Genomic DNA, 22,185 nt, shown 5'->3' with positions numbered 1-22,185 from the left:
GGCATTATCAGCTGAAGCGGTAAAGCATGATGCAATAAAAATCATCATCATCATCATCCCCACCACCACATGTAGACGTACAGTTTTACTGGAAAAGTAGTTGTGAAGTACATGATGTAAAAAGAAAGGTGAGAGCGTCCACTTACACCCCAAAAAGGCTGGTTGTTTCACCAAAGTTGGAAGAGTGCCTCCTTTTGATGAGCAGGCAGAGCACAGATCCTGCCCAAGCACAGATTCTTACACTGCTACTTTCACCAGAGGCGTTCTGCCATATCTGACAGTCATCACTGTGGCCCAGCATCCTACCCTCGTGTTCACTGCAACACAGGCCCTTTGAAGCTATCCAGTTGTTTCAGAAAAGAAAAGCCACAAGAACAGAAAACAACTTCAAACAGCCCACTCATGGCAGGTCCCACGAGACTACTACACCTTCCCTGTTTGTGTAGCAAATGATTAGGGTAATAAATGTTTTAAAATCAAAACATGTTCTTATCCTCAAAAACATATAAAGCTTAGGACATCATCATTTCACTCCTGAAAGATGGAAAGGGGTAGCTGGATTTTTAAGATAAGCAGTCATGTGTTTCTATTTGGCCTCCAACAGTAGTAATTAGAAATACACTAAATTAATGGAAGAGCCCTACCTGAAAAAAAAAAAAAAAAACAAACAAGGAGTGTCTCAGAAGCTACAGATTGCAGAAAAATAATGAAAAATTTCAGAGAACAAACACTGCCCTCAATAATGTCCCTTTTAAGATCCACCTACAGAATAAAGCCTTTCCTGTAAACACTTCTCTTCCTGGAGGAGAGCTGTCCCAAAGCCATTACAACAGGCAATACCTGATATGGAGCTGGACATGGAACTCCCACAGGTCATTTTCCTGAGCAAGTTGCCCCATGGTATTTCTGGGTACACATGTGCAGTAATCTACAGGCACATAAATCCTGCTGCTATTTGCCATAAAATTTTGCAGTGTGATCTGTTTACTATGAGCGCAGGTTAGGTGCATACTAAGAACTCTGCACAAAGCACTAGAATCACACTTCTCACCCCTTATTTCTACTCCAGAGATACTTTTTATTTCTGTGTCTGGTTTTCTGTCTGAAGCAGGGGCTTACATATGAGTGATTTAAGTACTACATCCCTCCTTGATGATGCACTGAACACCCTCTCTTTCACTAAGCCTTTACCTAAGCTTCTGTTGGGTGTGATGACACATGAAGACACCCTTAGAAGCTGTAAGAGCAGTCTTGTTCATTGGCAACATTATGCCCCTGTCGAGGCCCAAAAGACTTAGAGGTCACTGAGACAGACAGTTAAGTTAAGCATTCATAGGGATGTGTACTTCCAGGACTCCAAGACACTGCCCCAAAAAATGTGTTCTTAAATTACTTTCTTGTTTGCAAACAATGCTCTTCCTCTGCTTTGATCTACCTTCAAAATGAAGCTGTTCCACACATTAAATTCCATTTCACCTGCACTGATGAAATGTGCAGAGTGTCCTTCGCATCCTGCACTCTTTTACACTGAAGCTTTTAGGAACGTTAAGCAGATCTATCCCCATTGTTCAAACCCAGGATGCTGACATATCAAATCAAACTCTCCTCTATGCAACTTGTGAAAATAACAAAGATAACCTCCCACCAATGCTCAGGCAGCTGCTTGCCTATATGCAATGAACCCAGCACAGGTTGCCAAGAGACTGCAATGATGAGCAGTGTTTTTTCCTGAATACTCTCAATTGAGCTTTCACTATATATTATCTCTGAGCAATAAAACAAGCAAGACCACATTCTTGTTTCAGTTTAGAATTCATTTTATTACCGATATATAAAAGGACAATTTTATTTTTATCAATTAAGAACATCACAGTATCTCTGTTAAAACTGAGAATAAGCAATTTTCAGATAGCATGTATAGAAATTCTCCCTGAAAGCTCCATTCCCTACAGTAAAAATTAAGTGCAGATTCAATGAAATTTAGGAGGCTCTAAAGAACAGAAAAACTAAGTCTATTATAAGATACTGCTAGTCATTGTCAACCTTTCCATCAAAGAATAGGGCAATTAGAAATTAAAACAAAAGCCACCATTAAACCTTAGGTGTCAGAACATTTTTCCTTATTTGCAACTATCAAGATGAATAATAATTTTATACACTGTGTACTACTTAAAGAACAAAAGCTCTTTTAGATGTGTTTCTAATACAACATTGCATGAATTCTTAGGCCCTAATCATTTATCAAATTTTTCAAGGAAAATTCAGTGCTACCAGCTACCTTTTTGTCCCTGTGGATACTGCATATTTTTTGTCATATTACTATAAATTTATTTTTGTTTAAATTACACTACATATCTCTCCAATGAAACAAAAACACAGAAGTGCTTTTCCATACATGACAAAATTCTGCACACACCAAGAATCAGAGGTTTAGTATTGCTTAACTCCTTGGGGAGAAGAGCAGAAATCGCTATTTCTCCATCATCATATGCTGTGGTAAAACTGATGAGTGGTGTTAGCAACAACCGACAAAGTTTATGCAGTGAAGGTCAAATAAAATGAAAGATGAAGCTTGGGGTCAAGCAAAAGACATATTCTATCAACTAAACTGCACAGCTTGAAAAGCTTGATAACCATTTCCATGATAAAAAACTTACCAGAGGGAAAGCATTAAAGTATAACCAGAACATGAATGACCAAGAAGTCAAAAGTCTACATTTTATCAAGTCCTAGTGCCACGCATTTTGTTGCTGCATTTATTTGGGTCCTTTTCTGTGCCATACTCATGACTTCTGAGTCATTTGTCACCACCTCTAAGAGGTGAATATCAACCTCCATGGCCAGACCCAGTGATGCTGGAAGAATGGTGAAAATTATGTAGCACTATCCAGGCACCCTCAACTGTACCTTTGTCAAATCCTAGGTCATCAAATGTGATACAGAATTAAACCAGAAACAAACAAATAAAAAAATAAAAGGGGGCAATTATTTAAATTCTTACAATTTCCTTTTACAGCACATCCCAGCTTTCCCAAGCCCTGAGTCCCTCTTCAAAATCTAGCTTTCAAATATTAACTAAATCAGCATACAAACAGTCTCACAGCAAATAAATCACAGCCATAGTAGGGAGACATTTCAAAAAAAGCAATCAGGACCGAGAGGTTTAATGTCAAGAGAGGAGAAAGACTTTAGACCTTGATAAGGCATGACATAATTCCAAGCCATTGATCTGCAATCATATAGCTGTATCTGTAATGCAAACAACAAGTAATTTAGAATGCTCTTAATTAGGTGTAATAAGTGTACACTGGCACATTACTGAATCTATAAATAGAGAGCAGCCACATCATCTCACTCCTGCCACATGTTATGAGGTATGGGAGGGAAAAAAAAAGGCACTTTCCTTTTGTAAGACCTTCCTTAAATTTGTTTTAGTAGTGGGTTTTTTTGGCAGGAGGGGGGCGTTTGTTGGGTTTTGGGGTTTTTTTGCTCCTGAAGGTATTTAATCAGGCCTTTAAATACTGACAAATCTTCCCCAGCAGACACAGGTTATCCTCATCAATTGTGTAAAAGGAAGAGAGAATACCTAATTTGTAATAAATCAGGAACCACAGAAAATCGATCTGTAAGACATTCAGAGAGACGCAGCTCTGGGCAACCAAATGTTGCCTTGAACACCTCCCTGCTCTGAGCATGGGGGTGGGACAGATGACCTCTCAAAGTGTCCTCCAACCCAGATTATCTTTGTGATTCTGTAACATTCGTAAACTTTTTTTTCTATAAGAAGTCCCTCTCTATAACCTCTCACACTACACACAGTAATTTAAACTGTAGATCAGCTACAAATAACCTTGGGATATATTTCAAAGAAAAGGTATAATCCTTTTTAAGAAAATTCAGCAGAAACTCATATGCCTCTTGCCCTGGCTATGATTTATGTTTATTTCTTTTTACTCAAATAGAAAAATACAAGATTTCCCTGTCATTTCCAACACCTCACTGTGAGACAACCTCTCAGGGACACAGATCTATCAAAATTTCAAAGGGTAATTCGAAATATGAGCCTTTTGTAAACCTGCTGGCAGCAGATCCCTGGCTGATGAAGGAGTAGAACCCATGATGTTAACTCTTTTTATCTCCTCCTTTATGGTGCACACACCAACCATTTCAAATATGGTAAAAAATAGAAATTTTTTTAAAGAGTGCAAGCAAAAAAATTATAAAGAATTGGTTTGCATGCGCACACACACAGAACTACTGGGCTCTAAATACAGTTCCCTATGCAAGAAGTAAGATCATCTGAAGCACACACATGATCACAACTGTGGAAAAATGCAAAGCTTAAGGAAGCTAGAATAAAAATTATGTTTTGGGTTTTTTTACAAAAAAGTTATTCACGGCAGTTGCATTTACCTGGCAAGAGCAGGTAATGTGAGATAATACACAAAAGCACTTTTAAAGACAGGTCTTTAAACATATAGCTGACATCGCCAGCACATTTAATAGCTTGCTTTTGACAGGAGCTCGTCACAAGTTCTGTACTTTAGTAGTATCTTCAGTTCCTTTCAAATGCTGCAGAAGAAGCAGAACAGAGTCTTGTAATGCAGCATGAGCAGCACAGAGAGAAAGCTGACAACCCTCTGAAGCCTGAAGGATTTTTTTTAATGCCTTTTATAGAATTACCAAGTCGGGCAAGGGAAAAACTTGTCATCTAGTAGACAGGATACATACACAGACACTAACTTGTGAAACCTGCTTTTAAATTTCTGAAAGATTATTTGCCAGTGGATCGGGGAGGGTTGGAAACCACCAGCCTAAGCAGCAAACCATCTCAGGTATAAATTTTATCTTAACTGCACATAATTCTGAGGCACATTTTGGTCAATGTTCTCTCTACAAAATGCTAATCAGTGGACTCTGTACAGGTAAAAGTTCTTTCTTTGCTTCCAGAAGCACCACAGAATCATGTTTATTAGACCAACATTGTTTTATAACCAAATTTTAAAAAACAAACAAACCTACAAAAAAATCCAAGAGTCCACTGAACCACATGAAGAGGTTTCCTAAATTCTGGTTTCCCCCTGTAAAACCCACATAATGCAAACTTCTAGGTTATATGAAGGTTTGTTTGAACAAATTCACTCAGGGGAAAGAAAATCAAGTTTAATATCAGATAGATGGTTCTGAATGTTATTCCTGGTTTTGTCTGTAATGAGAAGCTGTGCAAATGGGGAAAATATTTTTTACTTGCTTGAAAGTTCAGATTTAATCAGAAACATTGGTTCTTCATCTCACACCCAAGTAAATCACACTAGCTCCCCATTACAGATCTGTATCCCTTTTGCATTCATCCCAAGCAGAATCCACATATTATAAATGCATCATTATATACAATAATAAAAAAGTACTGTTTACACCAAGAACACCACTATATTCTTTCAGATTCTTGACTCACAAGCCCCCTTTTACCCTTTGTGCTCTCTTTTATTCAGTTTAATAGATCTCTGAGACTGAGGCCAATCAATGTTTGTCTAGAGAGTAACTCATGTGAAGCTCCCTGACGCTTCAGGCAAAAAATGACAATAGCTGAAAAATCAGCAAAAAGGGTGCATTAATTTTCAAGTCAATAGCTCCACAGTGAACCATCTGCTCCCAGGATTGATCAGTGCCACTGAAGGAGGAGGCAGTGAAGGGTGAAACTATTAAAAGAAGCAAACTCATATATCCGCACCCTCTCCAAGACTCCACACCCAACAAACTTCATGGTCTTTGGCAGTTACTCCCCTTATGGGAACTACTGGGAGAAATCTTGCAGAGGCATAGACTAAAAGGAAAAGGGATGCCACCCCTTCTCTGTTCAAATTCCTGAAGAAACCATGACAGCAGCAGGCAGGAAAGGAGGGAGAGAACACAAAGCAAGATGTCTCTATGGGAGCGTTAAAACAAACACAAAAGTATGTGCCCGTCCTCATGGTCAACAGAGAGTATGCACAGAGAAGAAAGAAGTCTCTGCCTGATGGGCAGCTGGGCCTGCTGGATAGCCATGCTGGTCTGCTCCAACATCCTCAGCTGAACCAGAGCACGCCACCCTTCTTACAAGCAGAGACACCACTGACCTTCCTCTCACTCCAGAGGATCACAGCAGCAGTAAGGACTACCAGCAGTCAAACTGAAGTCATTCAAGCTCAGTTACTAAATTTAAGCAACCACACAACAGGACATAACTGACCAGAGCAGCATGACAGTCCTTTAGAACCACTTAAATCTCTGCAGGCATGAAAAACCTCAGCAGATCTTCCCAGCAAGGAACTATGCCAGAAGTGCAAAATGACACTGAGGGCACAGCCGGCTCTCCTAGGCAAGCACATCTAGAAAGACCCTGGCAAGAGCAGGACACACATCCTCCTGCTGCCCACAGAGGGGCTCCTGTTGCTTCCCACCCAGGAAATATATAGGGAGACTTGCCACCCACAAGCTACTACTCACTTTCAAAACCCTATTCAGGTTGCTAAGTGACAATAAAGTAGTGCAATCTCACACAACTCACAAACCCCAAGCGCTTAAAGGCAAGGAAATGAATTGTCCAGATCATCATAAATCTCATGCTGCCCATCTAATAAACAAATAAATTCTCATGAAATGTAAAAGCTTGCTGAATTCATTACAATAATGCTAACTCTCCCAAGAGTACAAGCTCAGGTTTTGTTAATGTGCTTTCGATATCTAAGTGGTGAAATATTCCTAAACAGGGATACTATTCAAACAAAAAACTTAGCTAGAAAAATATTTTTTTACTTTCTTCTTAATTGTGCAATATATCATGATAATTCCTACATGGTAAAAGTTTTTAAAGTCAACTGTGATCTGACTTTATATACAAATTTTTTATGACCCACATCTGACGAGCACTTAAGCACCAGATTAACTTTAAGAAGTAATTAGTCACATAGAGCTGTACAGGGTGACTGAAGTGTTTCAGTATGTGCACAAATGCTGTACTAGAATAAATCTCTTAATTCATTTTAAATAGCATCTAATGTGGTGGTCTTATTTTTACCATATCAATGCAATATTTATTTTGAGTCAGCATTAAGCTTGTTTGCAGTGATAAATGCAGTGTTTACATTAAGAAAGAATGACGCTTCTTTTCAGTATGATATAAAGAATATAATTCATGGATGTCCCCAAGCCAGACTTTTTTTTTTTTTTTTTGTGCCATTGCTAACAAATTAAGAATCATGTCTTGAATTTAGTATTATACAGCTATGGTCACTGCATGTATTTAGTGCCCTGTTCTCAGGTTTTTAAAAGAAGATTTTGGAAAATGCAACTGATTTTTTCACGGCCAGAGGGGAAATGATAGAACAGCAATGTAAAAAGGTAGCAAATGCAAAGGTGAAAGAAAGAGCTCTCTCTCTTAATAAAGATACCAATGTATCAGACCAAACAAAAACACCAAACAAAACTAGCCATGCTGTCAACAACTTCAAGCAATCGTTGGCATCATTTCCCCCTACTTTACAAATGATAAAAAAATCTCAAAAATGTAATGGCCAACCAGAACAAAATACTGGTCTTGTGGTTCCCTTGCAAGTAAGCTACTGAAGTGCTCTCACAAGACATCAAACTATGTCTTAATTATCCCTGTCAGAGGAAAACAGCCAAAACAGCATGACTACAGAGCATTCTTTTATACCCAAAACTCCATATTCTAAGCATCAATGAATCCACACATTACCTTCTTGCTTTGCTAAGATTTTGAGTTCTACAAAATATATATATAGATCCCTTACCAGAAGCATGGCTGGTCAGAATTCAAAGAAAATGAGAAGAACATTGTTTTAAAAGAAATATATATAGCCTTTTGGAGTGTTCCAGAGCAAGAACATTGGTCTAAGCTGCCTTTTATTGTCTTCAGCTAGTCAAGACAATTTCAACAGTTCCCTCCAGAAAAAGGCTTTGTGATAGCCAAACAGACTTCTCTTTTAATCACTACTTCAAATACAAAACCACTGTAATTCTAGGTATTCTGCTCTAGATATCCAAAGTAATTTGGCTAGTCCAGCTAGTCATCCAGTAGTCATACAGCAGTCATACAACAGTGTTGCATCCTGCATTCTGACGTAGCTGCTGGAAACAATTCAAGATGTTTGCAAATGATCTATATAGCCTTACATGGATAAAGACCCAGCTATAGAATAGTCCTTTCTTGAGCTCTGGCATGGCTGCTCTGTGTCTCCAGGACTCTGCACATGAAGTCCACAAGATAAGGCATCTCTGAAAGGGATTCCCAGTTATCATTTATTCTTCAATAAGTCTCTTTTTTTGCTTCTTAAAAAACAGAAATTCTCCTTAAAGTACAAAATAAACTCAAAGTGTTTCACCCAATCTTTTTCACAGAAAAGCATTCTTCAGCTCCTTAGAACAAAGCAGAAAATAATCAAAATCTTGTATTAAAGATAAAAGTGTGATTATCTTTTTTCCACCTTCACAGTTCACCCAGCGGGTGGGAGGAAAAAAAGGGTAATTCATGTTATCTCACAGTACAAAATAACATTAATACTTTAAAGATTCCAGGAAAAAAAAAAACAAAACAAAACAAAACAAAAAAAAAAAAAAAAAACAACAACAAAAAACCAAATAAAACCACACCACAGAAACAAACACCAAAATACCCCACAAAAGCAACATTCTTTGAAGACCTGCTTGCAAATACCTACTGTAAAATGTTACAAGCTCCTCCTTTCTTGTACTTGGCCAGCAATTTAAACATTGCCAATGCATGCATCACTAAAATGCCTTAGCAGATTTCATTTCAGTTTTATACAAACATATGTCAGAATCTGGAGTGGTAATGACCACTGTGCCTTAAATAGTGTAACTCTTTCCATTCTAACCCTGCCTACTTCTACATAGTATGTTCAGTCATTTTTAACTTCCCCAAACTATCATGTCTTTGCCTGAAAATTTCCTTTAATGGACTCTATTTTGAAAGCTTCTGTAGACACACAGCAATTATGAGAAGCAACAAATATTGCACAGCATTTAATGACAGAAACTGGTTTGCTTTGGCCAGGCATACTCCAGAACAATATATATATTGCCCTGTGAATACATATGTGTGTTGCACATATCAGGAATACACACTAATGAATATTTCACTTTAAAAATAGGTTTAAGACCCCAGGATGTGGTGAGAGAAACAAATTTGCCAGATTTTACAACAGTTGTGGGGAAAAAAATTGCTGAGATATTTTACTAAAGATGGATATACAGTACATAAATTTAATGGCAGAATGAAAATAATGGAAAATACGAATACTGAAGACAGATATCCTGTAGCACCCTTCAGTCTGTTCTGTGAACACTACCAGGTGCCAAGAACTTGAGGACGATTGCTGTGCACTTCCTCGCTAGTGACACTATTCATATCACTGCAGTTGCAGAGTACATTACAAACTACATTTTGAAGTTTGCAAAGTGCATTTTGAAGCTGTGCAGAGTCACACAATCCTAATGTATATAAAGGATCTCCACTGGGGTAAACTTTGCTACCATGGCATTTTCCTGAGAACTTCTGGTGCATTAAAAAAATCGTGTTTCCTTAACCAGAAAGGAATAAACCACTACTTAGTTGAGTAAATTGGGAACCATTACAACAAGGAAAAACAGATCACATTGCAAAGAATGATGCTTGTGCATTTGAACACTGGTATCACTCACAGCACTTTACATTTAGGTGAATTAACAAGCTAGGGTAAACTGAGAGAAATGTATACCAGAAACAAACAGGAAGTGACTGCTGGGACTTGGCACTGTCAAATGTCACCATATGGAAAAGGTTAGAAACTTTTTGAAGGCTCAGTTCCTAAATGGATGGTGTGAAGGCAAATAAAACCACGTTGGGAATTTAATTAATTTACTTTTATTACTCCATAATGATTTAAGATCTCAAAAAAATATATGTTAATAACTCAGATAAGAAAATTCAAGTAACAACTCTTGCCATTTAACTAAACAACACTGTACTATCTCCACTAATTATAACACAGTCTTGCTTCACAGTATCTGCCATGTTACAGCAATTTCATTACTAACAAAAACCACTGGGGGTAAGGAGAGGAAGAAAGCTTTATCCCACATACCTTACAAGTGTATTTATCTTACTCAATACACCACATTTTCTTGCATTTCCTGAATTGTACTTTCTGCTCCAGAATGTCTGCTTCATGCAAAAATAAACACAGGCCAGAAACTTAATGCAGATTTGAGAGCAAACCACATATCCAACAGAGGTTTTGCATTAACTGGATGTGGAGCCATTAAAATAGAAAGCTAGGTCAGTGATAAAAGTGCTACTCTTCATATGCAGTTTTTTATAGAGTACTCAAGACAAGAGTGGGAGCTGTAACTGTGCTCATCTAACAACTATACTTCCAAGTATCCAGGGATCTTTTCATTTATTAATTTTCTGCTGATCCTCAAGGTGAGGAGAATTCAAAGAGAAAAAGTGTGAGCTCTAATTTGAATTTCCCCTTCTCGACATATTTCTGCTATAAAGAACAGAAAAAAGGCCATCTTTTTAAAGAATGTGCTTTGCACTACAGCAATTAGCTTTAAAGCAACTAGAAGCCAGCTGATGACAGGCAGTTTTCAGGCTGTAGCCCCAAGAACTGAAGTCATCTGTTTAAGGAAGGCACTGACTCTGCCTGTCTTAACCAACATCTTAAAAATGAAGAAGCCAAATTTAACACACACATGGAGAACTTTCCATTACTTCAATGTCCAATGTAACCCTGCTTGTAACCCAGCATCATCATATATACTACTTCCAAACTGTCTGACTACAGTTTTCCAAAGTTATCAAAAATCCAAAATGTATATTCTTAAAATGTTTGTTGGTTTTGTTGTTTTTTTTACCAAGTCATGTTTTATGAGCTAAATATTCAGGTCATTCAAAATGGGGGGGAAGGATAAGTAGACATTACAAAACCAAAAGCTGCTTCCATTAGGGATTTTGGCTTAAACATGCTCAAACTTCACAAGGTACCTGTCACCTATTTATTGACTAGTGTTTCCTCCATGGAACACACAAACTCCCCAGAGTTTGTATGCAAAAGCTTCCAGGATGACATTTAAAGATACTGGCTTTAATCTCGCAGAAATCCTAATCAGTTTTGGTCCTGATTTCCCTAAAGGTACCTACTGCTACAGTGTAACTCTACAGCCAAGTATGGGGCTTTAGCAATCAGCTCCTAGTGACAAACAACATGTTGGCCTAAAGAATCGTCCTTTAGTCCTTTACACCACTACTTGTTCCCTCCTCCTCAAGTTGGCAGACACAAACACATGTTGATCTTCAAGTTTTCTGTTTGGGGTGATTAATAATGGCCACATTTTGACACAGATATGCTTTAAAGTATTGTAAAAATTTAAGAGATAGATATGCATAAACTAAAATTGCACCCGTAACAGAAGTTACAATGACGTTCAGCTGCATCACCAATCTGTTTTTCTTAGCAACTGACTGTAAAAGTAGTTCCACTGAAATCAAGCTAACAGCTTGCCAAGGAAGTTGCTATCCAGTGAGGGTAAGCTATGGCAAAACTGGACAATAGTCTTCTAAATAGAACTGTGAATCAATCATTAGCATATCACAAACAAGCAATAAACTTTGGTGTAATTACATCTGCCAATAGATTACTCTTGCTTTTCATCTTCTCATTCTCTTATTCACCCCCTGCCCTCAGTTACATAATTAATTGGTTTTATTTAGGAAGAAAAGATCAAAGAGTAAAAACCGCCTTTGAGAACTACAGATGTTAGAAGTTTTTAGGCTTCTGTTTGTGCTAGTGAAAGGGGTTTGTTCTTGTACGTATATTTCCTAAATTTTGTTATACACACATTAAAAAAAATCCACTCCTGAGTGATTCTGTCTGCAAAGTATCACCATATGGTAGCTTTCACAAATGATCAACTGTACCAAAACATCTAAAAATAACATCTTCCTTAAGTAAAACAAAAACAATTACCAGCAGAGACTTTTGGGTATAGTTCTGAGCTAAGGAATCGATACCATGTCGCTGAAATGCTTCAAGTAAGTAAATAAGCAACCTCTGGAGAAAAATAGCACAGTCCTAAATGGCCCACGAGCATCAATGATAAATGTAATATACATGCTTTGGGTTCTTTCAAAAGTCTATTCTTAGATGTAAGACAAACCCAATCCGTTTAATTAAAACCTTAGCTTACAAACACATCCACCAAGTAAGTGAAGCTTAACAAATCTAATTTGAATGAAAGGGACTAGCTGGGTAAAAGAGCAGCTCCCTGATGTTCCTTGCTCTAGTGGTTTCATGTAACCACTGATCACCAACTACTACAACAGCAAACATACAACACCCTTAAACTAAATGGGAGTTGTCTGTCTAAATATAGCTACTTTTTAAATAATGCATTGTGAGTTATAAAATAAAGTGCTACTGAATTATTTAACATGGGTCTCATCTTTAACAATGATATATCACTTTTAATTAAATTGAAAGGAAGAGGTTTATATGTGGAGTTGCATATTATTGTAAGTTGCAACCAGTAAAGCAACATTTTAACTCCAATTATGTCAGCAGTCAGTTTTTCCTATATATATCTGATTCACAGAAATAGAACTGGGACTCAAGCTAAGATAAGCAAAGCAAGACTTGCAGAGCTGTCTTAGATCTTCAGGCGATCCCAGTTCAGCATTCATTCACAACCTTCAGACACAGAATATCCCACCCATCTGTAACAGTTGGCAAGAATTGACTGGGACCTCACTCTCACCAACCTGTATCGACAACATTCACAATAGGCACGTTTTCCTTATGCAAGTATCAACCTCTTTGAGAGCAAACACTCAAATGCACTTAACACCACTACAGCTAATAAAGGCGTCGTGCTCTTTTAAAACGTCCTGAAGACACAAAAGGGTGTTAAAGCTGAAAGTTTGTGTAGAACTACGTTTCCAACACAATGCAACAGTTGTATATTATTTACTATAGTAACCTTTCAGCCAGGCCTAACGTCTGTAAATGCAAAATTAACATTTAACAACAAAATGGAATGACACATCTTGTTTAGAAGCTTTCAGGAAAAAAACTGCTTTCCACCTCACATAACAGAGTAACATTACTATTTAACAATCACTGTTTAAAGGTGGCTGCCTTTTGCACGTAGTGCATGGAGCAAAAGCCCAAGGGAAGAAAGCACCAACCGGACAGGACTTCACTAACTACTAACTTTAATGGGTGCTCTATAGAGGAAACACCACCACATGACCTACTGTGTAGAAATCAAACCCTAAGTGTGATCAGTTCAGGCCTGCATGGAGTCACTTTGCCCCTCAAAACATACTCTTCAAGAAAAGCCCTGATCTTCATGTCACTGCATCAATAAGCTCTCCCCAAGGTGGGTTTGTGCAGACCCCATCACTGACTATGGACCACGCTTTGTAGAAAGTTCTACACAGCAAGTCTGTTTCATTATGTTTATGCTTTCAAATGCCTGCTTGTTGATTTTACAAGGGGGGAAAAAAAACTAAACAAACACACCATCCATGAAAAAAGTTAATTCCACGGGACAACTTCGGCAGCCCGAGGCAGCCAAAAAAATTGCATTAACCTAAAATTTTGACAGCTGCTTTACGCATCCAGTGCCACGAGCGAGGATGTATAGAAGTTTACTTCTCTTTCCGCGAGGTGCCTTTCAAAGTGGAAGCCGCCTTTCCCTCCTTGGCGGCACTCCCGAAGAGGAGCCCGACGTGCCACCGCGGGCTCGGTGCCCGCCGCTCTGGCGGGGCGCACGGCAGCGGTCCCCGGGACCGGCGGTGAAGTAAAACGGGTGGGCGGCGGGTATGGAAAGTGGCGAGGAAGGGCTCGCTGAGCCAGCCCACCCGCGCCGCAGGGTGGCAGGGCGGGATCCCCGCGGCAGCGGTGCCCGCCGCCGAGGAAGAGGAGCCGGAGGGAAGGAGGGAGGGAGGGAGGCAGCCCGCCGCTTCCCCCACACCCAGGACGCCCGGCAGGGCAGGGCGGCTGCCGGGGCAGGCAGCTTCCCCTCCGGCCAAGCGGAGCGCCGCAGCCCCGGGGGGCTCTTCCTGCCAGCCGGGGACAGATGTGGACGCAACAGCTGGACGGGGAGGAGGGGAGAGGAAAGGAAGGAAGAGGCACGGTTGTCTCACAAACCTCCCCCCCCCCAACCCCCCGCCGCCGCTCCCGGGGATGCGGGCGGGATGCAGCGGCCGTCCCCAGCTCCGGGTTAGCCCCGCTTGGGGATGGGGATGGAGGAACCGGCCGTGAAGGCGGCGGGGCTGGCCGGCTCCTGCCCGCCTTACCTTGCTGCGGATCTGGCCCGAGGTGGACACTTTCCGGATGAGTTTCTGGGGGCCCTCATGCTCCCCTTCGCTGTCCGACGACTCGTCCGCCGGCCCCGCCGCCGCCGCCGGGGCTTGAGGCTGGGGCTGCAGCGGGATCCCGGCGCCGCTCATCCCCGACTCGGCCCCGGCCATCTTCCCGGACTCCTACCGAGAGAAAGCACACGAGCCCGGCTCAGCCAGGGCAGCCGCTGCCGCTCCCCTCCCCGGGGAGGAGGAGGAGGAGGAGGTGGCGCGGGAGGGTGGGGAAAGAGGCGGTGCGGGAGGGCGGGACGGGGGCGGTGGCGGCCGCGGCTCTGGCGGAGCGGAGCGGAGCGGGGCCGCCCGCCCGGCCGCCATCTTCCGCCGCCCCCTCCCACAGGCAGCGGCCGCGGGCCGCGCCGCCCGCCCCCGCCCGCTCCTCGCGACCGGGGCACGGCCACCCGCCGGCGGGCGGAGCTGGGCGGACGGGCCCGGCCTACTGCGCCCCTGCCGACCGGGAGGGGCCCGGGGCGGCCGCCGGCTGCAGGGGGCGCCGGTGCCGGGCGGGCCGCCCCCGGCAGGAGGGTGCCCGCCCGCAGGTGAGCGCCGGGGCCAGGCCGGCCGGAGAAACAAGCGACGGGGAGCGGGAAGGGCGCCCGGCGCCCCGCACCTGCCCGGGTGTCCTGGAGTGTCCCGGCTGGCCGGGAGGTGGGCCCGGCACCGGAGCGAGCACCGCCCGCCCCGCCGGGCTCCCCCGTGCGCGCTGTGCCGCCCGGGGACACTCGGAGGGCGGCGATGCCGAGTTCCCAGCGCAAGCAGGGCGAAAGCGGGCGGGTGCTGTGCCAAGCCCTTGCCCCGTCCCGGCCGAGGGCTGTGCCGCTCTCCCCTGGGAGCGCAGGATGTCTCTTCGGAACTTGGACGGACGGCATCTGATGCGATGGGCTCCTTATCTGTACGCTATTCCTCCAGCCGGTCAAGCCCGTGGTAACTATCCATCAGCGCCAAAGTCTTGGACAGTTTTAGTAAATGCATCTATTGCTTTCCAGTGATTTTCTCATAATAGCTTAATTTTCTTGTTATTCTGTTCATTTTTGTCTTTGTGAAAGAGCAGCCCTTACTTCTGGGGAAAGAAAGGGTCAGTTTTCCTTTTTCATCTCAGATCTGGCATCTCGCACAATCTCGAAATGTCACCACATGTTCTGAATTGTGGGACTTTGAAATTATTGTGGCTTGTATGTAGTCAGTGTTCAAAATAAGTGTTTAAATCACAGCAATACTAAATAAAACACACAAATCCTAGCTGCATGGGCCGGATTAAGCATAAGAAAGCAATCAATGCTTGTGGCTTCTATATTCCCACAACTCTATTTATATTTCCAGAAAGGGAACGAACATCTCTTAACATGCTAATATAATGCCGCAGTACCTAAATACAAAGCATTTAATGAGGAAAAGTAAACAACTGTACAACCTATTCTACACTGCAGACACCTTGCCACAGTCTGAATTTCAAATAGTCCAGAGTTTTTATAGTCCAGCCCATTTCTTTTATTGGCTTTTTTATTTCTAATATTTCTAATTTTCATGAAGCCTTGGAATTCTTGTGCCTTAGTTCTGTGTTACTGCAGCAGATACTTCAAATACAATTCTACTACCCACCTCCACACAGGACCAATTCTGGAGGTTATCTTTTAAAAAATAACAAGAGTAACATTTAAAAATTCAAAATATCTATTTTAAGGATTCAGAAGTTCTATTTTAAAGGCATTTTGATCAATTTACCTACACATTCTATCAAAATATTAATAAGGCCTAAATCCTATCATTGATACCTCATCTCAAAATGACTGTGAAAATAAGGACTAATTCTGTCTTATCTCACTCTTCACCTGAGAAGGAGTTCTCCATTTTTTCAAAACATGGGATCAAACTTGACCAGGTGCAAGTATGCATTGCTCTCAGTAGGTAAGTTTAGGGCACAGCTAGGAAGAAAGATAGTAAAAGCAATGTTTATGGACACTGTGTCTTTCCACCCTCCTTTCTTCCTCTTCACTATCTGAATTTCAGGAATAGCAGATTATGCCAGAACATGTCTCACCGCAATTCCTTAATTCTTTTGAAGGTAAATGTCACTTGAATATTGCAAGGGGACTACAAGATATATTTTCCTAACATATTGCACATAATAGTAACTGATTTGAGAAACACTTGATGCTGACAGAACACAAAGAAGACTGGCTACATTTAATTCAACTGAATTAAATAGTGCTGGCTGAACAATAGTAGTTACTGTAAGAATAAATACAAGTCTTCAACTTCTGTTCATTTTCAGGGCTTAACTATGAGCACTAGTAGCTGCACCATGCAGAGGGCACCACGCATCTTCACCTGGGCTACCTCAGTGTGCTCTTCCTCACTCCTGACTATCCAAACACAGAAGTGTGGTTACCAGGAAAGAAAGCATTAGCCTTTCACTTCCAAGCAAGTCTCTTTCATCATGTCTTGGTAAACTTCAGAGTGCTATGAAAGAAATGAAAAGTACCAGGAATGTTCTCTCAGGTTACTTAATGTGAAGATTTTAGTAGCAATAACCTAAGTCTGCAAATTATAGGAAATGTCCCACGAGAATAGTTCAACAAGAATATGAGAACATGGTTTCTGTGAAGCACATAGTGGACTCTGTGAAGTTACAGGCTCTAACGTCTCCAGTTGTTTAATGCGTACAGAGTTCTCCAAAATGAGAAACCAAGTGTTAAGCATTGTTGAAAATACAAAAGTTACTCATGTTAGCATAGAATTTTTTTTCTACAAATATATATGTTGCCGAGGCACAAAGACAGTTCTAAAGATATCACTATTTCCACTTGTTCTTCTTTTCAAAGGTATTAATAGATAATCAGGGTCCAGTTCCAGCCTTTACCCAGATAAAGCTGCCTAAGGTGGCAATGAAGTTCACCTCAAAAAGGATTTGCAACTTGACTTCTATCCCTTCGTGTCACAGCTGGCTTTCTCCCAGGTGGTCCATGTCAGACTCAATATGTGAAATATTGGATAGCACCTTTCAGCCCAGTGACCACAGCTACAAATACTCTGGCACAAATGGTACCACTGGACTTCTGCAAGTTGGGCTCTTGAACAACGTGGGACTCTATGCAGCCATTAAAAACGCATACAGTATTTACACGTGCTCTGTCTTTCACTTAACAGTTTCACACTTCTTAGCAATGACCTTAAATTTCCTAACTGAAGCAAGGGAGTAAAAAGCATAAAGGTTGGCATTTAAAGAAAGATACTCAAACAACAAAAACCAGCTCTGCTGACATCATTTGTGCTATGGCAATTAATATCAGCTGATAAACTGCCCTTTATGCAATACATACATATTTACACTGTGATATTGTATACATTTAATATACACATATACACTGTGAGAACATTTTGACTCAACCACATTGAGTCCCAATAGGACATGTGTCACTAAAATGCATATGCAATATAGAAAAAAATCTAAATACACATTGCACTCTAGCTGCACTGAAGATTATAGTTTATAATACAAATTACTGCACTATTTGATTTCAGCCCTAAAACTCATTCTCTTTGTAACAAGCATTTTCACATTCTTTTTTTCCAAGTCAGTTTGGCATCTATAAACTAAAGCGTAATGCTTTTCTATTCTTCATCTCAGAAAGTTTTTCTGAGGAAATTTGAATCAATAGTGTGTCAGGTTAACAATTCATTATTCACCTTGTTTAAAAGATTTTATTGAATGCTTCCTAATTTTGGTGGTTAGTGATAGCTATGGTTTTTGACTGGGCTTCCCGCTCTGAACAAGTTTATTTCAGACTTGCCTGTCTGAACTCCCTCTGCAGATCAAATTAGTGATACTATTCTTTCTTGACTTCCTTACTTAGCAAAGAGGAAGCCAAAATATAACAACATGTATCCATACCACTGTTAAAGAAAGTAACTGCATCACTTGTGGCTGGTTTGGGGTTAGCCAAGGGAATTCTGCAACCTGTAGGCTACTAAATTAAGGAAACTACTGAACTGTGTTGTATGCTTCAAAATAAAAAGGTCCAAACCACAGCAGGTAATAAAAGTAAACAGATGCTTTGTGAATGTGTTAGAACTTATATATGCATTTCAAAAGTAAGGTAAAGCCAAGACTCAGGTCTCATATAAAATATGAAAATTGTGTCCAGAGCTTTGTGAGTCATGTGTTATGCACATTTTTACTACAATGCCACCAAACCCCCTTTGCAAGAATGCGGGGTGTGCCTTACATTTTAAGTCACGTTTGCTTAGTTCCATCATGGGATCTTACACAACTCTTACTGGATTCAGGAAGAGCTTTTCCATTAAAAAGTGTGGTGTGAGTTAAGAAAAGGTCTTTATAGAAATTTGAAGTAGTACACAGACAAGTCCAACCCTGACTGGCAAAAGGACTTCTTGCTTCATTTAAAGTCCATAACTTATTTCTCAGAATAGCTATAGGAAGAGCATTTCCCAATAATCAGAAATTTGCATAGGTTATTAACTTGCACAGATTCAAAACCTGCAAAAAATAGTTTTCCCTATCTTACTACTCTTTGTTTCACGTTTTAAGAGCAGGGGAGAGAGTATACTATATTTTCCCTTTCATCATTCAGGTCTTCACCTGAATCTCCCTTTGCCCCCATTATCATAAAAAGCCTGCTTATGAGCAGATTGAAAGAACAATGTGGCTCTTGCCACAAAGACCATGTATTTTACCAGCAGGTTACCAGGTAAAGGATTGAGTGGATTAGCTGAAATTAGAGTCTTGTAAAGGAAATCGGTGCAGTGGTTAACCTTAAAACTGCATTCATGGATGTACTCTTTAACAAATGCAGCAATGAAATGATAAACATGACCCAAATCCTGGCCCTTACTGGGGGAGGGGAAAATGGAGAAAAAAAAAATATGTGCTCCTTGTTTATCTAAGCCATGCACACAGAAGGAAACGGGCTTGGATGCTTCAGCCAGGACTCCGCATTTCCAAGCGGAGAGGGGCTGCAATCCATCTGCCTCCTGAGTTTCAGCTGAGTTTTGGATGACGGCAGCAATTTAAATGTCATGTTTAATAGGATAACGCATTCGCAGGAATTGACTTCGCTGCCTTCCTCCCACGATGTCTTCATCTCTCCAGGCAAAATCTCGGGTTTCCCTTGCCTGATCCTTTCAATTTCAGCTCCATGTTACCGGAACACACATACAGCTGTTTTCCCTATCACAGCTGCATCTCCGGCAACAGTTTCGGGGCTTGAGGACTGCAGAGGGCGGCGAAGGGGGATGTTCAACTTAACAACAAATATTAGGACAGTAAAAATATATTTGTGAGGGCTGCAAATCCTAACAAGGAAGGGAGTGAACTTAGTTCATCTCCAGGGCTCCGCTGCTGCTTTCCTGAGGGTGCACACACCAAGCCACGCAGAGAATGGGTCTCCCCCGTTTTCTTTTAAAACTGAGTTTACAAGTAAAACCTGGACCAACAAAACGAGTTAGCAAAACATGGTACAGCCATCTAAAGAGGAGCTTGGCAGTGGCACAGGTCCCTGCTTCATGTTGCCTCACCAAGTTCAGGGCCAGAGGCAGCCTAGCCTTGACCTCTTAGATAGCCTGAAATCTCCCAAGCAGCTACCCAAAGCCTATTTTTAGCCCTCGCTGCCTGATGTGTGTGTGCGTTTGCACAATGGAGAAAAGCCCAGGAGCGGGACCAGACTGCCCTGAAAAGGGAAATCTGATTTTATCGCCTGCTGAGGATGCCGGTGACATGATTTCCTTTGGTTGGAAGGAGGGTCTTCCAGTTCCTTAAACAAACCGCAAAGGCACCTCACCGCAGCTTTCCTCCTGGCCAGTTTGAGCGCTCCCCTCCCTTCCTAGCTGCCCAAAGGCACGCACTTTCCCCACCCGTCCAGTGCACCCCCAGCCCCGTCCCGCTTTGCCGCTGCGATGGGAACAATTCCCAGCCCAGCTCCAGTAGAAGAAGGGGGGGAAAGTGTGCGTCTCTTTCTGAAAGCTGCCTCCCAACGCTGCTTTCGCTGTGCTAAGAGGAGTTTGACGGTGTCAATATCAAAACCACCCCCCTCGGCAAAGTTGAAGGCAAGGCTCTCGGTGCTAATCCCAGGCTTTCCACCCGGGCAGTGAAACTCAGAAAGGGCAATGAACTCCCCGTCTCCCAGAGGGACCAGCTCGTCAGCAAATGGCCAGACACGGCGGGGGCGAAAGGCTCCCACCCCTCCGCTGCCCGCGGGGAGGGGACGAGCGCCGGCGGCAGGGCTCTGGCGTGGAGCGGGGTCGGAAGAAGGGAAGGGGGGGCTGGAGGGCACAGATAAGGATGATAGCCCGACCCCCCGGCTGAACAATACAGGCAGGAAAAAGGGTAGGAAACGCCTGTGCAAAGGCAAGGCACGCATGTACCTACCAGCTCCTCCCAGGCGGGGCTGCGGGCGCTATAGGAAGGATACCCATGCTCCTCCATCACCCCGCAGCAGGTCCCCAACCTCCGCGGGGAGAGCGCCGACGGGCAGCGGAGCTGGGTCCGCCGGGCTGCGCCTCCCTCCCGCCGCTGCCGCTGCTCCGGCTGGCAGCGCTTCCCCGGCGCCGCTCGTCCTCCCCCCACCCCGGCCCCGCTCCTCCCTTTTCTCCCCCGGCTATGTCCAGGCCCCCTCCCTCCCCGCCCGGCTCCTTTCCCTCCCACGGCCACCGGGCTCAGCCCCGGCTCCCGGGGGAGCCGGCCTGCAGCTGCCGCGCCGCTCACATCATCGCCGCCCCCCGCCCGCCGCGCTGTCCCGGCCGCCCGCACGCCCGGCCCCCTCCCGCCCGGCAAGCCCGGCGGATCACGGGCAAATCGCCTTGGGCGTAAGCCGGTTTAGGGCCGCTCCTGCTGCCGGCGTCGCGGCGGGGCCGGCGGGCGAGGCTGCGCCCCGCGGCGAGGGGAGAAAGCCCCTCGGTGCCCCGCGGGACGCGCCGCCTCCCCGGGCCCGGGCCGGCCCCGCTCGCCTCGGTGCGGGCCCGGGGCGCGGGGTCTGCGGCCCCACGGGCCCGGCCGGGTGTTGGGGGGCGCCCCGGAGGGAGCATCGCCGCTCCCGCATCCCCTTGCCCCGAGCCGAGCAGGAGGGGACTAGGGGCAAGGCCCGGGTGCCGGGACAGCCCTCTGGCCCCACTCCTCCGCAAGGGCTCCGAGAGCGCAGTACTGGGCTTTTGACACCCTTTGGATGTTCAATTGATGGTGAAACGGCGCCTCGTTCCTCCTCAGTGGCCCCGGGTGGTCCCACGGGCACGTTAAGACAAACTCCCAGGAGCTGGGACACGGCATAGCCACTGTGGAACAGGCAGCACGGATGTGTAGGCCATGTCTGACACAGTGGGGTGCTTATTTCCAGGGCCACCATGCCAACCTGATGGAGCACCAGGATTTCTCTGCTCTCCATTACACCTTTTATTAACACACAGTGTGTTTACTTCAGCCTTCTTGGTTTACTAGATACCAGCATCCCCTTGAACACCAGCCAAAGCGTTACAACCCTTCAAGTGGATGTTGTATCTCCTTTGAACTCAACACTTTCACTCTTTTTTTTTCTCCCCGTTGTTGTGGAATAGCAGGATATGTGAAAAAGTAGAACTGGAGAAGAGAGAAAAAAATTGAAGCTTAGTCACCATCCAAAAATAATGGTGTTCTTCACTCTACTTTCAGCCTGCTTTTTTGAATTTGCAGCTACCATGTTTGATTACTTGATTACAACAAATTATCTTCAGATTATCTACTTCGTAAATGTAAACATGGATAAGAAATTGTA

The 22,185-nt window shown here is 43.2% G+C and overlaps 1 protein-coding gene across 2 annotated transcripts in view; it reads right to left on the bottom strand.

Moving 5' to 3' along the window:
- The window catches only part of DGKH (diacylglycerol kinase eta), a 150,182-nt gene extending 129,215 nt beyond the window's left edge, over nucleotides 1-20,967 (bottom strand). The window contains exons 1-2 of one of the 2 annotated variants that reach the window (XM_058018735.1): nucleotides 20,811-20,967; nucleotides 14,366-14,551 (exon numbers count right to left, since the gene is read on the bottom strand). In XM_058018735.1, the coding sequence (XP_057874718.1) occupies nucleotides 14,366-14,551; nucleotides 20,811-20,867 (243 nt within the window). In that variant the 5' untranslated portion in view covers nucleotides 20,868-20,967. The remainder of the gene's footprint in view (nucleotides 1-14,365; nucleotides 14,552-20,810) is intronic. The other variant, XM_058018734.1, reaches the window with a different exon arrangement.
- Between the last annotated feature and the right edge of the window lie 1,218 nt (nucleotides 20,968-22,185).

The sequence above is a fragment of the Melospiza georgiana genome, chromosome 2 (assembly GCF_028018845.1).
Source record: "Melospiza georgiana isolate bMelGeo1 chromosome 2, bMelGeo1.pri, whole genome shotgun sequence".
In the NCBI taxonomy this organism is placed as follows: Eukaryota; Metazoa; Chordata; class Aves; order Passeriformes; family Passerellidae; genus Melospiza; species Melospiza georgiana.
This window is presented reverse-complemented; position numbering and strand designations above follow the sequence as displayed.